General features: G+C 61.4%; 2 protein-coding genes across 2 annotated transcripts in view; both read left to right on the top strand.

Annotated features, from left to right (window-relative positions):
- LOC131499216 (uncharacterized) overlaps positions 1 to 4,427 on the top strand; it is a 12,773-nt gene extending 8,346 nt beyond the window's left edge. The window contains exons 8-9 of the mRNA XM_058707049.1: positions 2,890 to 3,039; positions 4,261 to 4,427. Of these exons, the coding sequence (XP_058563032.1) occupies positions 2,890 to 3,039; positions 4,261 to 4,427 (317 nt within the window). The remainder of the gene's footprint in view (positions 1 to 2,889; positions 3,040 to 4,260) is intronic.
- Positions 4,428 to 5,147: 720 nt separating this feature from the next.
- SNAI3 (snail family transcriptional repressor 3) lies at positions 5,148 to 13,695 on the top strand. Its single transcript, XM_058707279.1, has 3 exons — positions 5,148 to 5,297; positions 8,400 to 8,957; positions 10,974 to 13,695. The coding sequence occupies exons 1-3, from the start codon at positions 5,153 to 5,155 to the stop codon at positions 11,153 to 11,155; spliced, it is 885 nt and encodes a 294-aa protein (XP_058563262.1). The 5' UTR covers positions 5,148 to 5,152; the 3' UTR covers positions 11,156 to 13,695.
- Positions 13,696 to 15,984: the final 2,289 nt, after the last annotated feature.

Below are 15,984 nucleotides of genomic sequence, written 5' to 3'. Positions count from 1 at the left end.
CCCTAGGTGCGGGTGGCTCTCACCTCCTTCCTTGTTGTGAGATGCAGTCCCCTGAGGCCGGCAGGCTGGTCTCATTGAGGCTAGCTCTGAGGCCCGGACGTGGCCACAGCGGCCGGCACGGGGTCTCTGGGAGGCCCTTGATCAGCAGCCACCGTCCCCACGGCTGGCTCCTGCCACTCGGTGGCTTCCCTGGTCTTGCCTGGTGCTCTCGGCCCCAGAGCCTCATTCGGTGACTAGAGGGCAGAAGGAGCCATTTAAATGTGAACCAGGGGTGCCTGGCTGGCTCGGTCGGTGGAGCACGTGACTCTTGATCTCAGGGTCATGAGTTCGAGCCCCATGTTGGGTGTAGAGATGATTTAAAAATAAAATCTTCAAACATGAAATGTCCACCCAGAGATGGTGCTCAGGGCCACCATTGGTGCCATGGGCTCCTGCTGTCCCCCACGTCACTCGGGCCTTTGAAAGCCGACAAATATCACCTGCTGGCCAGTGTCCTGGCAGCTGGTAGTCGGTGTGGGGCCACACTCCTGCCTCCCTCTCCCTGGCTGTTTCCAGGCTGCCTCCCCAGGCAGGGCTGGGTTCTGGGTGGTTCTTCTAAGAAGGTGGGTCTCCCGAGCTTGGAGCCATAGCAGGGCCAGGCACACGAGCCTCCACAACGGTCACTCGGCAGGAGAGTGGTGACAGGCTGGCCACCCCCTAGCTCCTTTGTTAGGAGCCTCTAGCCCCACCCTTCCCTCTTTGACCCCACTGGCCAAGGATGCCGGTTCCAGGGAGCAGGTGTGGTGACGAGTCCCTGCCTCCACCTGAGGACACCTGTGGAGCTGTGCCCCCTCCACGCAGCCACGGGAGCCACAGGACAGCGTCCACACGTGGCCTCTCAACCCCCTCCACCCCAGGCCCAGGCCAGATGGGACCACAGAGAATATACCACCGACCAAGGGACTCATGTCCAGGATAGTCTGCCCAGGGGGGAGCATCAGAGTGAACCCTAACAGGGCACGCGGGACACAGGAACCCGTGTCAGCAGACCCCACGGTGTCGGGGAGGGGACGCTCCGGCTCAAGTCCACAGCACGATCGGCCTCCCTTGTACTTTGCGTGAATCCCACGTGCGGCGGGGCTGTCCCACCAGGCCCCCGGGGCTTTCGCGCCACACACACGCTTCAGGCCGAGAGTTCCTGGAAGTCATGGTCTCCCTTCCGCCCTGATCAGCGCAAGGGCCGACCGCCCCCGGAGTCTATCTCCACCACTGCCACACAGAGGGAGGCAGCCCCAGGCCCGGGGCGCCCCCGCGCCTTCATGGTGCACGTTCCCCAGCGCACCCCGTGGCCTAGAAAGCGTCTCTGGACCTACAACCTTCTCTGTCAGGAAGGCAGCCGCGGGAAGGCACTCCTGGGAACTGGTGCACTTCTCATCCGGGCCTCGCGGGAGCCGATGGCTCAAGCACTGCGCCCACGGCGTCCGTCGGCCGGTCTCTAGTGCGGGCCCAGACAGGATGACCACCGCCTGCACACGGCGGGGACTTGTAGCCCTGTCACTCTTCTCACGCCTGTCCTCGGTGGCCTCCCGGAGTTCCAGAAAGTGCCGTAGCCACCACCTGGTCCCAGGGTGCCGAGCTCCCTGGAGAGCTGGGCTCCCTGCCCTGACCTCGCCCAGAGAGGCGTCGTGCTGGACAAAGTGGCCAGTGTGCCAGACCAGCAGAAGAAGGCACTTTGGCCCCCAAAGACCCACTGCTGGCTCCTTCGGGCCGTGCCTGGAAGTGACTCCAGGCCCTGCAGCTGTTGGCTTCCAGAAAGCCTGATCCAGGGAGCCTGGGTCCTGGGACCCGGCAGGCTCCTCCAGGCGCCCCCGGCACGTCCGGCCTGTGGGGCTTGGTGCCTTCGGTGCAAGTCGCAGTGAGGGTTTGAGCTGCCCGCAACGTCCCTCCTGAGGGCCTCCGAGGACAGGCCACCCTCACTGGCCTCTGCCCCTGGCGGCCTGCCGACATGCAGATGCTTGGGGGGTGGGGGGCAGGGGTCCAGACCCTCCCTGTGACAGAGGACCGCCCGTCTCCCAACAACCTGCTGGGACGAGGGGCTGGATCCAGCCTGCGGACAGACAAGAACGTCAGAGAGGAGGTGGTGGGGGGCAGAGCTGGGAACCCTGCTGAGGACCTCACGGACTGCTCCCCTTGAGGCCCTGGGCACCCTGCTGATGCCCGATGCCTGTGTCACACGGGAACAGCTCCTGCGGCCTCACAGACACGTGTGCACACACATGCACACACACGGGCTGTGAGGACACAGCCCAGCCTGCACGTGCACCCCTGCTCGGCCCCCCACTCATTTCCATCCTTCCGCCCCAGCCCCTAGGACCCCTCCCAGCACCCAATCCTCTGGCATGCCCCAAGGCATTGAGGACTCTACTGCGTGTCCTATAAGCTGTGTGGGAAGGGACAGCATCCCCCCTCAAGTGCCCTCATCTCACAGAGGATGTGTCCACCGGACCCCAGGTTAAGAACCACCACCAGCTTTAACAATCAGGCCTCAAAACTAGTTGTGAGTCCCCCTTCGCTGGTTCGATCGGTTGGTCACCGATCCAACCAGACGTTGGGAGGTTGAGTGTTTGGTCTGAGTTTCCACAAGGCCATGAGCTTGGGTGGCTGTGGGGTTGCCCCAGGTCAGGATGTCCCAGCCAAGCCCCCCCCCCCCCCCCCCCCCCCCCCGCCCAAAGAATGCTCCATGTACTGATGCAGGGGCTGGTGCTCCCAGGACGAGAGGCCATCTGTCCTGAGCCCCAGCGGTGAGGTCCCGCCGCAAGCAGTGCTCTGAGAGCTTTGGTCCCTGGGCTTGGGCTTCCTGCACCTGATGGCACCCGAGGGCACGGACGCTAACCCTCCTCCAACCCCCAGGGATGGGCATGCCAGGGGCCGCACTGTTTGGGGGGTTCTCGGTGCTTTTCCATCTAGTCCAACAAGCACTGCGGGACTCCACCGCGCACGTGCCACAGGCAGCCACTGTGCAGGAGCACGGGCTGGCTCCCACCTGGCCCCCCTCTCGGGGTGCGGTCTGACAGGGTACGGGGCCCTCCGAACTGGGTCATGAAACCAAATCAGCTACAATGTGAGCTCGCAATGGAGATACATACATGGAGTCAAGCACTGCTGAATTATTCTTTGTAAGGCAGACAAAAAGAGTAAAGAACACACGCATACAAGGAGACTATCTAAGTAGGATTATAAAATCTGTGGCCCTGGAGGTGCCTACCCTAATTGGAAGCTGCTGCTCAGGCCGCTGATAGAGGCAGGGGGGCGGGGCCGACAGCCTGGCTCTGGGCCAGCTGTCATCCCCAAGGTCCTAGGTGTCCAGGGAAGAGCACAGTGATTTCTTCAGGAAAGAGAGGACTTTGGTCCTTGCAAGTCCTGCTCTGGTTGAAAGAGGGGCAGTTCCGGGAGGCCTGTGGGGAGTGCGTGGGTGGGTGGGCGGATGTGAGGCTTCGCCGGGAGGTAAGGCGGCCAGGATGAGGACAGAAGGACGGGAAGCAAGAATGGGTGGGGACAGCTGCGCCCCTCTCCAGCACTGCACAGGTGTGGACACTGAGGTCCTCCTCTGTGGGTCCTCCTGGGGTCCAGCCCAGACACAACACTGTGAGTCCCAGCCAGTGAGTGTGCATGACTCCAAGGAGGGCTGACAAGTGGGTGGGGTCACTTACTATTGCAACCCCTCCCCCAAAGCTGTTCCAAGGACCCTCGGAATCCCAGGGGCATTTCCGGGATGAGATTAGGAACACGCCAGTTTCCCTAAATAGTGTGAGTAACTCTCTGGGGATGAGGGAGTGCATCTTGGCTGGTGGCCACACAGTGGGTGACCCGGTGAGGAGGGACAGTGTGGGTGCAGGGCTGGCCCAGGTATCTGCAAGCCTTATCTATGTCTGGAAGGGGAAAGAAGGAAGAGAAGGTATAAATAGAAAGCTTGCGAGGCCACGGAACAGGTGAATAAGCAGAACGCAGCCACGTGTCCTCTGAAATCCACACACACAACAGCACGGTGCCAGGCTGTGGCCCACAGGAGAGACGCGTGCCTTCCGTCTGCATACCACCTGCCCTCCCATGCTCTCACCCAGCAGCAGACAGGGGGGCACACGTCTCGTGTGTGACTGGCAATGTGAGCCTGGGTCCCCATGCCCTCGCTTCCTAACTTCTCAGGGCCTCCATTTTCTCATCTGCAAAACTGTAGGGACCTAAGACACTGTGTGGCACGGCCCTGTCCCCCCGCTTCTCCAGAGGTCCCCATCAACTTCACCTCGCCCAAGCCCACAGTCACATGGCACCTGGACCTCAATGGCACTGCCAGGCAGGCAGGCCGGCGGCACACAGCCATGGAAAGGCCCCACAGCTGTCGGGGACAGGCTCGGTGCTGCGTCCACTCGCCCAGGGAATGCCCTGTCTGACCCTTGAACTCCTGAAGCGTCCACACCGAAAGGGAGCGTACACTCGGACGTGGCTCGAACGTGTCCTTGCCGCACAGGAGGGACATGGCTGCCCAGGGTCACAGACTGGGCAGAGCACACGCACTTCCCCCTCTTTGACTAAACTTCCCATGACCGCAGGTCGGAACCCCTTGCAATCCCAGAATTCCAGGCTGTGTCCTTTCTCCCCGCCAAATGAGCCTCCTGGAAGCTTGGGCCACCTCCTGGAGCGCTGTCCCGGGAGGGAAGGAGCCCTCCCCAGCCTTCTTCCCCTGGGAAAGGCCTCTCGCCCCCAGGCCGGCTGACCCCCGCCCCCGGCACCACTATGGCCGGTCAGCTGGGTCGGCTGTGGAGTTCAGGGCTCGTGCTCACCAATCCTACCGTTGCGGGTTTGAGCAGGAGGTGGGGCGAGTGTCGCCAGCTGCGGCAAGGGCTCTGCGCGCGCCTCCACCGCCACCGCCGTGTGGACTGGAGCCCGGCGCGGCTTCCACCCAGCCCTGACCTCCGCCCTTTAGTCCACGGCGAGTGGGTGCGCCAGGCCCCAGGGGTCGGTGTGACTCGCGGCGCGCGCCAGGGCAGTCCCGTGGGGAGGACACGGCGGCCACGCGCTCCCTCCCCCGCGGCCCGCGCACCTGTCCTGGGCGTGGCCCCGCCGCCCCGCCCCGGCCGCGCCCCGCGCTGGTTGGCCCAGGCGGCGCGCTATGCTAATGAGCCAACCCTCCGGCCACCTGCCGGCTGCGCTGCCCGCGGGCGCCCGGCGGACGCGCAGGGGGACCATGCCGCGCTCCTTCCTGGTGAAAACGCACTCCAGCCACAGGGTCTCCAACTACAGGCAGCTGGAGACGCAGAGAGGTAGGGACTGCCCGGCTCCCCAGCCCCGCCCACGGCTCGGACTCCCGTCCCAGGCCGGGGGAGAGGAGTTACCTCGCCAGCCAGCGGAGCGGGGACGAGACCCCGGGTGGGTGGAGGCCTGCGAGCGCCTTGTCCACGTCGGGGGCCTCGGCCTCGCGTCGGGAAGAGCAGGCGGGGATTCCCTCCCACTTAAGAGAAGTTTCCAGGCCCCCAGTCAGTCTGGGGGCTCTCCCCCTATGGCCTGGCGCACCCATCCCAGCTAAGGGAACCCTGGAGCCATCTTCCTGGTGCAGGAGGTGTGGGAGGGGTCCCAGGGATGGGTGGGGAGAGAGACGGAGGGAGGCTTGGGGCTGCTGTCCAACGGCTCCTCCAGAGCATCCAGAGGGAAACAGAAGAGACCCGCGGGCTGTGTGTGCCAAGGCCCAGCCCATGAGCCTTCCCTCAGGCGCCTCGGGTGCCTCCTCACCGCTCCGTCGGTCACCTTCCCCCCGTCACCCCTCACCCCAGTGGAGGTTGTTCAGGGCAGGCTGGGCTGAGGGGCTGCAATCCTCCCCCCTCCCCCCAGGTGGCCCAGGGAGACGCAGGTCCAGGGCTCAGGACTGCCCATGTCCTGGAGGCACGAGAAGGTCCCGGGACAAAGGCCTCTCGAGAGTGTTCAGAGCCATCACCTCACAGCCCCTGAGGTGAAGACCCCCCCTGAGGAACTGCTGGGTAGCTCAGGGGGAGAGGGGAGAAGGGACCCGGAGGAGGCCCAGGAGAGGAGGGCACCCCGGTGATCCTTTCCTTTCCGAGGCCGCTGCCTCCAGGGGGTGCCTTCTAGGACTGGGGTCCGGAACTCTGCATTTTGAAAGCAATTTCACAAAATGAAATAGAACGGAAGGCATCCGAATGCATTTTAGATATATACGTGATGGGAAATGGAGTTTATGTGAGCCTGGTTGTTAAAGCTTAACACCTGTTGTTTAGAGCCCAGTCACAGAGTGCACCCCCCACTTTACTCTTTGAACATGAGAGAGTGTCAGAGAGCAGCCCAGCCCTCCAGCACTCTCCGCTTCCTCCGCTCCTCTCCTCCCCCCTTCGGATGAGGGACGAGGCTCCCGCTTGTTGAGGCTCCCAGGATGTTGCCCTAGGATAGACCGAGGGGCTGGGTCTGGGGCCCCTCCCTCTCTCTTTTCAAATAAGTGCCTTTTCAGGCCTCCCCCCAGGGAGCCCCTGAAGCGGAGGGGACTTGAAAGTCTCTCCTCCCAGGAATTTGAGTTACAACAGCCCCAGAGGGTGTGTGGACGCATCTGAAGGGCCAGCAAAAGCACTCGATCAGGGCCACAGGCATAGCCGGCCCTCCCCTGCCCTCCCTCTGGGGTGGCCCCCAGCCCCCAAGACCGGGTTTGGCTCTGGAGCCAGGGTGGTGGCTGAGTCTCAGAGACTTAAGAGAGGTGACTGTTTTTCCCAGTAGAAAGCCCCCAGTGAAGTGGGGTCCTAGGCTCTCTGCGTATCCCAAGCCTCTCTCTCCAGAACTTCCTTGGACTTTGTCTCTTAGCCTGACACTGCCCAGTCCCTCTTTCCAGGAGGACAGAAAGTTGGCATGCTGTTTTATAACTGGGGGGATTAGGTTAGGGGTGAGGTCAGGATAGAGCGGAAAGGTGGGAAGTTTCCTTAAGTGTCCCCACTTCTCTATATCCTCACCAACACTTGTAATTGGCTATTTGTAATTCTAGCCATCCTAGTGGGCACGAAGCAGTATCTCGCTGTGGCTTTAATTGGCATTTCCTTGATGGTTAATGATGGCAAGCATCTTTTCTGTGCTTGTTGGCCATTTGTGTAGGTGTGTGTGTATATATATATATATATATATTTTTTTTTTTTTTTAAGTAATCTCTATGCCCAGCGTGCGCTTGAACTTGAAACCCTGAGATCAAGAGTCACATGATCTACAGACTGAGCCAGCCAGGCATCCTGCCATTTGTAATTTGTATATCTTGTTTGGAGAAATGTGTATTCAGATCCTTTGCCCATTTTAAAATTACACACACACACACACACATATATATGTATATATATATATACACATACACATATATGTGTATATATATACCGTTGAATTGCAAGAATTCTTTGTATATTCTGGATGCCATCGATTTAACAGATACATGATGTGCACATATTTTCTCCCATTCTGTGGGTTCTTTCTTACCCAAAGCCTTGGCATGAAGGCAGAAATGGGACCAGAGATTTATTTCAACACATCTGGAGTAGGAAATGGGTTGGGGGCTCTTTGGAGATTTGGGGCTCAGGGAAAAGGCAGAGCGTACCCCTACCTGCCAGACTCACCTGGTCAGGCACAGGCATGCTGGCCCACGAATCCGGGAGCCACGGCCTGGGGACAGGCTGCCCCTGGAGGCCGTGTGGCACCACCGGGGACAGCCATCCAGCCACCCGGGAGCGTTGGCACTCACGTCGCCATGGGCGGGGGGTGATGGGGGTGACTGGAGGCTAATCAGTTGTCTTCACGTGGCCCACCGCCAAATGTCTCCTCTGAATTCGCGCCTGCGGGAGGCTGGTGAGGCTTTGCTGTGAGCTGGGCCTGAGGCGGGGCGGGGGTCAGGGATAGGCCTGTCCTGCGGGGCCAGTAGGGGGGCCTCCGTCAGCCCGTGAGAACTATTCTGGGATCCTGTAAGACATTTCCTTTGCTTTTAAAGAGGAACTGAGGGGGCGCCTGGGGGGCTCAGTTCGTTGGGCATCTGATTCTTGATTTCGGCTCAGGGCAACTCAGGTTGCTGAGTTCGAGCCCCCCATCTGGTTCTCTGCTCTCAGCCTGGAGTGGCTTCAGATCCTCTGCCCCCCTCCCTCTGCCCCTCCCCCGCTCGCGCTGTCTCAAAAATAAACATTTAGAAAAATCATAACAATAAAGAACTGAGGCCCCTCCTCTAGACCCTGTGGTCACTTCCCGCGCTGACACTGGCCTCGCCAGCCCTTCCCCTTCGTGCAGAACTGCTGAAGACCTAGAACACAGGCTTGCGGCTGCACCAAGAAGGGCAAGTCTGAGGACAGAGTGTTGGGGCTCATGTCCACTTTCACGCTCTCTCTCTCCCTCCTCCCTTCTAGAAATTAATGGCCCCTGTTCTGCCTGCAGGGGGCTGGCGGTGCCCCTCCCCCTCCCAGACAAGGCGGCCTCTTCCACCCCTGGTGACCCTCCCCTGCCGTGGGACCGCACCTCTGCCGTCTGCCCCATCTCCCTGCCCCTTCCGCGTACTGAGGAAGCTCGGGGGGCCTCCGGGCCAGACCCCCTGGAAGGCAGCCGGGCGGACCTCTGGAGCGGCCGGGCCCCCAGCGAGCCCCTCAAAGACAGCCTGAACCACCTCAACCTGCCCCCGCTGCGGGTTCCGCCCACGCGGTGGCCCCCGATCCCGGGCCCGGACGGGGGCCAGGCTCCAGACAGACTCCAGGCGGCCCCGGGGGGCCTCGGGCGCCCGCACTGCCACAAGCCCTGCCACCTGCGGGCGCCCCGCTGCTTCACCTGCAGGTTCTGTGACAAGGAGTACGCCAGCCTGGGCGCCCTCAAGATGCACATCCGCACGCACACGCTGCCCTGCCTCTGCTCTGTCTGCGGCAAGGCCTTCTCCAGGCCCTGGCTGCTGCAGGGCCACATCCGGACCCACACAGGTGGGTCTGTGGGCAGGAGGGCCCCGGGCAGGGGTGAGGGCGGGACCTGGGGGTCAGGCAGGGAGGGAGGCCTTGTTAACAAGGGGAGGGACGGCCACACGGCTTCTGCTTCCCTGCGTGCTGGTTTCCAAAGTCCCACAAACCAGAGGCTCAAACATCAAACATGCCCTCCGTCCCAGCTCCTGAGGCCGGAGTCTGAAATCCAGGTGTCGCAGGGCCGCGCTCCCTCCAGAGGCGGCAGGGGACGGTCCTTCCTGCCCCGTCCACCTCCCGGGGGCTCCAGGCGTCCGTGCGCCCCTACCCCCGTCCTCACACGGCCTCTCCCGTGTGTGTTTGTGTCCCAACCTCCCTCTGTTGTAAGGACACCAGTCCCACTGGACCGGGGCCCACGTGCTCCAGTGTGACCCCATCTTAACCTGATGACATGTGCACAGACCCTATTTTCCAAGTGAGGTCACCCTCACAGGTACTGGGGATTAGGACGTGGACGGATCTTTTTTGAGAGACACCATTCAAGCCCTACCACCTGGCAAAGCGCAGGCTGCTCGGGGCCGTAGAGGGTCTGACTTCCCATGTTGCGCACCCTTCCTGAGCTCTGGAGCAGCAGGAGCGGCACAGGGAGAAAGGCCTGGCCTTTGGTGGCACCCACGGGGGTCACACGGACGAAGGGCACAGACGAGGACTGGGTCTTGACGGGGGGCTGGGACCCCAGGGGCAAACCCATCCCTGGTGAGAGCGCACCAGAGCCGTGCGCTCAGACCTGAAGGAGGCCTGGGGGCCTCAGCACGTTGTCCGTACATCAGCCACCGCTGCCCAAAGGAGCGGAGGGGGGCTGCCTGCCCCAGGGCAGCTGGGGGTTGAACCACACCTCGCCCCGGCCCGCCAGGAGAGGGACAGGTGGGCACAGAGAGACCGAAGCCCAGGGATAAGGCTCACCGGGCTGAGGCCCACGGCTGAACACACGCCCCCGTCACTGGAGCCTCCCCAGCCCTGAGCCAGGGCTCCGTAAGTAGGACTGTTCTGAGTCACACCCGGGGGAGGCTGGAAAGAAGGGTTTTGCGGGAGCCTTTCTCCGGGCTGAAATTCCAGTCGGTTTTCCTCAGCTCCCCCCAAGGGATGTCTCTGAGCGTCCCACATCACACCGCCAGGGGCTCAGTGCTCCTGGTCTGGGGGCCCAGAGGGTGGGAGGCCCTGCAGGAGGCTGGCCTGGGGAGGGAATGTGCCTGGGCGTTGGGCAGCAGGGACGCTCTGGGCCCAGGGGGACTGCGCGCTGGTGTTTCTCAGGATTCTGTTGGGTGTACGACTGGAAGTCACTCCACGTGGGCGGAAGAGAACAGGTGACCTTTAAGGATCTTTTTACACTTGTTAAGGTTGTCCTGGGGGCCCAGCTCCCAACAGAAGGGCTTTGTCCAAATCCCTGGTCGCCCTGATTGGAGGTGGCCCAGAGGACACAAGGGTCTTAAGCCGTTCCGAAATGCCTGCCTCCATCGTAAGGGCCGGGGCTCGCCTTCCCGGTAGAGTCTGCAGGGGCCCAGCTGCTTTCCATCAGCGGCCTTCCGTGGGCAGGGACAGCTGAGGGCTCCCAGTGCTGCTCAGGACCAGATCTGGGCAAAGGGCCCCAAGGGCTCTGGCAGAAACAGAAAGATCTAGCAAAGACCCACGCTAGCTCTTTCCCCTTGGAGAGGGCTTTAGATGCTGCAGTCCTGCCCAGGGGTGACATCCCACCCTGTCCCCAGGCAGCTCTGAGCCTGACCGTGGATGTGGACCTCGTGGCCCTAGGGTTTCCTTCCTCCTGGGGCAGGTGCTGCCCCCCCCCCCCCCCCCCCCCCCCGTCACGTATCTCCTGGGGAAGGGTGAGGGAAGACCGATGCATCAGAAGTGCCGTGAGCATTTGGAGGAGGCCGAGGGGCTTATACATCGATAAGCAGGGACGGCGGGGGGTTGGGGACGGGGGGGGCTCGGCCACCTCCTGGGGCGGACCAGATGGACACTCACCCGGCGCCCTCCCGCCCCCAGGTGAGAAGCCGTACACCTGCTCACACTGCGGCAGGGCCTTCGCCGACCGCTCCAATCTCCGGGCCCACCTGCAGACACACTCGGACACCAAGAAATACCAGTGCAAGAGCTGCGCCAGGACCTTCTCCCGCATGTCGCTCCTGGCGCGGCACGAGGAGTCTGGCTGCCGCCGCGGCCCCTGACGGGTGCGGGCTCAGTGCCGGCGGGAGGGACAGGACCTCACCCCTCTCGGCAGCCCAGCGAGCCCGGCCCCACGCTCGCTCGGTGGGTTCCTCCTCTCCCCGCCGGCCACCCACTTCCGTCCAGGGCCAGAGCCGCCCGCGGGCTGTTAGGGCGACTGAGGGAAGACCGTCACGGCGACGTGAGCCACCATTCCCTGACTTGCCCTGGTTTCTGGTTCTCTTCTCCCAAGAGAAAAGGCCGCTGGGGGTGGCTGCCAGCTGGGCCAGCTCCTGCCACTCGGCCTTCGTGGGCACGGCTACCACAGGCTCACCTCCGCCTGCCTGCGCGCAAGCACGCGGCACCAGGTGTCCCGACACAGAGCCAGGGCCCCGTCCCCAAGCACAAGGCAGTGAGGAGCCTGGCACCCCTGCCTGTCACATCCTCTGAGACCCCGAGTCCTGCCTGGTGCCCTGGGTCTGCGGAAGAGGCCGAGCCCGGAGTAATTACCCAGATTCCTGGGTAATTTGGGCCTCTGGCCACGGAGCAAGGGGGGCAAAGTGTAGGGACGGGGAGCGGGGAGGTGGGTGGCGACACTCCAAGCAGGTGAGCAGGGCCACCTTCTTTGGGAACAAGGAGACCGGAAATGGGGACAGCCTTATACAGGGAGGGAGAGCAGCCGTGGGGCATAGGTACGCCGGGGGTGAGGCTGTGAGGGCAGAGCTGGGGAGAGTGAGGCCCAGGGAAGAGGCCAGCCCGGGGCCGTGTGTGTCCGCGTCGGCAGGGTGCTCACAAGAGAACCCAGTCCTGGGTCTGCACACGTCTCCACCGAGACCACCGTGTCACCGGGGGACTGTGTCCACAACCGCCCGTGGCACCGTCGCCCCTTCTCTGCCCGCCCTCTCCCGAGGCCATAGGCGTCCACAGCGGAGGGAATGGGTGCCGCCTGAGACACATGCCTCCTGAACCGACTCAGCTGCCAACAGGAGTCCCCTCCCCAGCATCCTGCCCCCGAGTGTGGCCTCTGCCCACCCCCAGACCCCCGGGATGTCACCTGCTGGGCTGGGCCTCCATCTTGCCAGCGTGTCTTAGCGTCTTCGGCCTGCCCCTGGAGGGCAGCCTGAGTCTAATGGGGACTGACTGAGTTCCTGATGCCCGGAGGCGACAGCCGCCCCACTTCTGGCCCAGGCTGAGGGACAAAGTTAGGCTCCTATTCCTGGCCCTGAGTGGGGGCCACAGGGCAAGCGGCAGAGGCCGCATGTCGGCCCTGGGCCTCGCAGACCCACTGAAGCACATTCACCAGCCTGCTGCTGGGCCACGCGGCACCTGTAGATCCTGCCCGAGGCTCCTCGGGGTGAAAGGGCCTGTGTGGCTGGTTTGATAACGGCCATCGGAGGGGCCTTGGGGACATCCTAGAGGAAACCTGACCGTGATGTGGGGCTTCTCTGGACCAAGGGTGACCTCGATGAAACTGGCAACCCAGGAGGGCCGTGGCTCTGGCATACAGCAGAACAGATCAGCGGGTGCAGTGAAGACGTTTGCTGGGGAAGCCACGCTCACATTCCCAGGCCTGCACCTGGCCTCCCCTCTGCGGGGACCTGCCATCCCTTGAGGGACAGACAGTGCGAACCAGACGCTTAGCTGATAGGTCAGCGTGCTGTGACTCCCATAACAAAGCCCCACGCACCATGAGGCTTAAACCACAGAGATGTACTCCCACGCTCTGGGGGCCAGAAGTCAGGGCCCCAGTTGCCACAGGGCTGGTCCCCTCGGGGGCCGGCCTCTCTCTCTCTCTCTCTCTCTCTCTCTGTCTTGGCTCCTGCTGGTTTGTGGGCATCTGTGATGTTCCTTGGCTGGTGGACACATCACACTTCTCTGCCTCCACCTCCCATGGCTTCTCCCTGCGTATGTGTCTGTCTCTGTGTCCAAATTTCCTCAGTCTGTGCAGACACCAGTCCTACGGGGTTAGGACCCCCCTTAATGGCCCCATCTTAACTCGATTACCTGAAAAAACCCTGATTCCAAATAGGGTCCGGATTTCAACATATGAACCCGCAGAGGGGAGGACACCATCCCCTCCCAACAGTTGATGTGAACACAGTTTGCCAAGAGATGCCCAGTGGGTCCCTGTGCTTGGGCTGAAGGATGAAGGACAGCAGAGTGGATTCCTCTGTCCCCTTGGTCCCCAAAGGATCAAGGGGCGGTCAATTTTAACTGACGGGCCCACCGGCAAACACCTCCTGTGCCTGTTCCCGCTTCCTGTCCATCATCCCAACCAGGGGCCCTGCCCTAGCAGGGTGGTCCTCCCTCCCATCGGTCTCCCGAAGAGCTGGGCTCCTCTGTTGAGTGGGTCAAGCCCGCGTTCTGGCCCATATCCGGCCATCTCACAGGAGGGCTTTTTTTTTTTTTTTTTTTTTTAAATAGCATCCAGATGCCCAAAGGAAGCTATATTGTAAATTGTGTTCTATTCCTGGGCCCTGATAGCTAAATGAGGCGATGCACCTGTTGGGTATGAAGGGAGGGAATTTCACGGCCCTAAAATAAAGTCAAATGCTTGCCCTTCTGTGCCGGCCCGTGGAAAATGCTCTTATATTTATATCTGGACTGGCAGAGGGCAGGGTGGTGGAGGCCAGGTTGGCAGAGAGGGTGAAGAAAGGCCGAGCACCTGCCAGGGAGCTGATGGAGAATGAATGGGGGAGACGGTCCACCAGGGGCGGGGCGGCTGCAGTCAGACCCCAGGGAGGCCACCTGCCCAGCTGCCTGGCCGCTCAGGGTTCCCAGCTCCCCCCTCACCTTTTTCCATGCTATTTTGCCTGGTCATCAGAATTCACCTGGGACGGCCATTTAGATAGAAGTTGGCTTTCTGGAGCCCTCTCCCAACACCTACAGAACGGGAGTCAGCAGGAGGCCTATCCCTGGGTGAAGGTGGATGACTGGTTCTTTTCTCAGGGTGCTGCTATTTGGGTCCCTCCCACCTACAGGCCATCTTTTTTCCATCCAAACTGTACTGACCACATTTCTACTCTTCACCCTAAAGAAGGCCTTTCGGTCCTCGTCCAGCACATTGTTGGGTCCTCCCTCCAAGGTGGGAGGAGGGACCAGAGGTCCCGGAGCCCGAGGAGCTGGGAGCAGGTGCCACAGCTGCAGCCTGGTTACGTCTGGTGAAGGCAGAAACCTAAGAGACGAGTGAGGATGCGGGACACGAGGAAAATCATGTAACCAGCCCTCCAAGGTTGAGGACCCCATCTTTTGTCACGACAGGTGCACCCGGATGGCGGTGTGAGGGCCACAGCAGGGTCAGTACCAGATACCCAGCAAGGAAAACCACCGTTTTCTGACTCAGATGCCAGCGCCCAGCCACTGCGAGCTCAGGTCCTAGAAACAGGTGCGAGAGGGACACTAGGTCTCTGGTGGCCCTACCCTGGCCCCACTCCCAGCTGAAAGAAACCTCTCTCCTGAAAGCTACAGACACACTAAGGTTACACCCTCCCTTCCAAAAGCCCAGAGGGCTCCATAAATATCATTTTGGCGCAGAATATTCTGGGGAGGGGGGGGTTCTCTGGAAGTTTGAAAATAGCCCGCGTGTTACTATCTTTATTCAGAGAACCCACTCCTGGCCTCCACTCGGTGGCTAAGTATAGCTCCCTGGCAAAGTTCAATGGAACAAAAGTTTCCAGGCCTTCATCACTTGCAGATGGCCTGACATTCAGGGACACAGCTCAGCCAAGACTCAGAGAGGCTCCGAGGAGGCTGGGAGGACGCCGGCTGCTGGGACCTTCTTGCTCCCGAGTGGGGGAGTGTGCGGGACTCTCCGGCCATCGGGGGGTCCTGGCCTGGTCCCAAAGGAGGGGTTCTGATCCCAGCTGAGTCAGTCCCACTAGAAAGCCTTGGCTTCCACTGCTTTAAAAAAAGGAATCCTGTTAAACTCTATTTCAGAATTCAGGGGAGTGCCAAATACACATTAAAAAAAAAAAAAAAAGACACTTCGGATGCTTAAAATAAAATAGAATAGCTAACTTTAGAGAAACTCCCCACCTTTACCTCCTCTTAGAATCTGTGTGCATTTCCTGACCACCGAGTTCTGGCTCCAGTCTCCCCTCCCAGCTGCCCGCCCAGCCCACTGAGCCCCTGGGATCGTCCTCAGGGCCCAGGAGACACTGGGCAGGGCTCAGGTACACAGTGGGGCCGAGGGCGGGAGGGCTGGGGGCAGAGGTTCGGGGTCCGTCTTGGCGGCTGGGTGCGGGTGTCTCTGGTATGTGCAAAACCTGGAGGCTGCCTTCCCACACGACCTCCGTCAGTGCTGCGCCCCCCACCCCCAGGCTGACCGGAGGGCATCCGTCCCCTCCCCCTCCCCACACCTCTGCGCCATGGGCCCCTCTTCCGTTCTCCTGCAAGGATGCACCCTCCCTGGGTCCTGAAGGAAGACGCACAATCACTTGTTTTGCCTGCTGAGCTCAGACACGCCAGCCCCTCTCCTTCCCTGGCCGTGGGCCTGGGCCCAGGACACATGTGACACACTGATTTCAGAAATGGGAGTCTCGGGGGCCACCTGGGGGGCTTAGTCAGTGGAGCGTCTGACTCTTGACTCCAGCTCAGGTCATGATCTCACAGTTCGTGGGTTTGAGCCCTACGTCAGGCTCTGCGCTGACAGCTGGGACCCTACTTGGGACTCTCTCTCTCTCTCTCTCTGTCTCTCTCTGTCTCTCTCTGTCTCTGTCTCTCCTCCACTCATAATCTCTCTCTCTCTCGAAAATAAGTAAATAGATATTTTTAAAAATTAACAAAAAAGAAATGAGAGTCTGTAAGGAGGGCAGTCCTGGAGCCACAGGTCCCTCTGTCTGCACACGACCTT

Source organism: Neofelis nebulosa, chromosome 17 (genome assembly GCF_028018385.1).
Source record: "Neofelis nebulosa isolate mNeoNeb1 chromosome 17, mNeoNeb1.pri, whole genome shotgun sequence".
In the NCBI taxonomy this organism is placed as follows: domain Eukaryota; kingdom Metazoa; phylum Chordata; class Mammalia; order Carnivora; family Felidae; genus Neofelis; species Neofelis nebulosa.
This window is presented reverse-complemented; position numbering and strand designations above follow the sequence as displayed.

Excerpts from the sequence above, each read along its gene's own strand:
- SNAI3 (XM_058707279.1), top strand. The coding sequence starts at position 5,153 with ATGAGCCAACCCTCCGGCCACCTGCCGGCTGCGCTGCCCGCGGGCGCC. Across the intron at positions 5,298-8,399 it reads GCAGCTGGAGACGCAGAGAG|AAATTAATGGCCCCTGTTCT; the intron begins GTAGGGACTGCC and ends CCTCCCTTCTAG. Across the intron at positions 8,958-10,973 it reads CCACATCCGGACCCACACAG|GTGAGAAGCCGTACACCTGC; the intron begins GTGGGTCTGTGG and ends TCCCGCCCCCAG.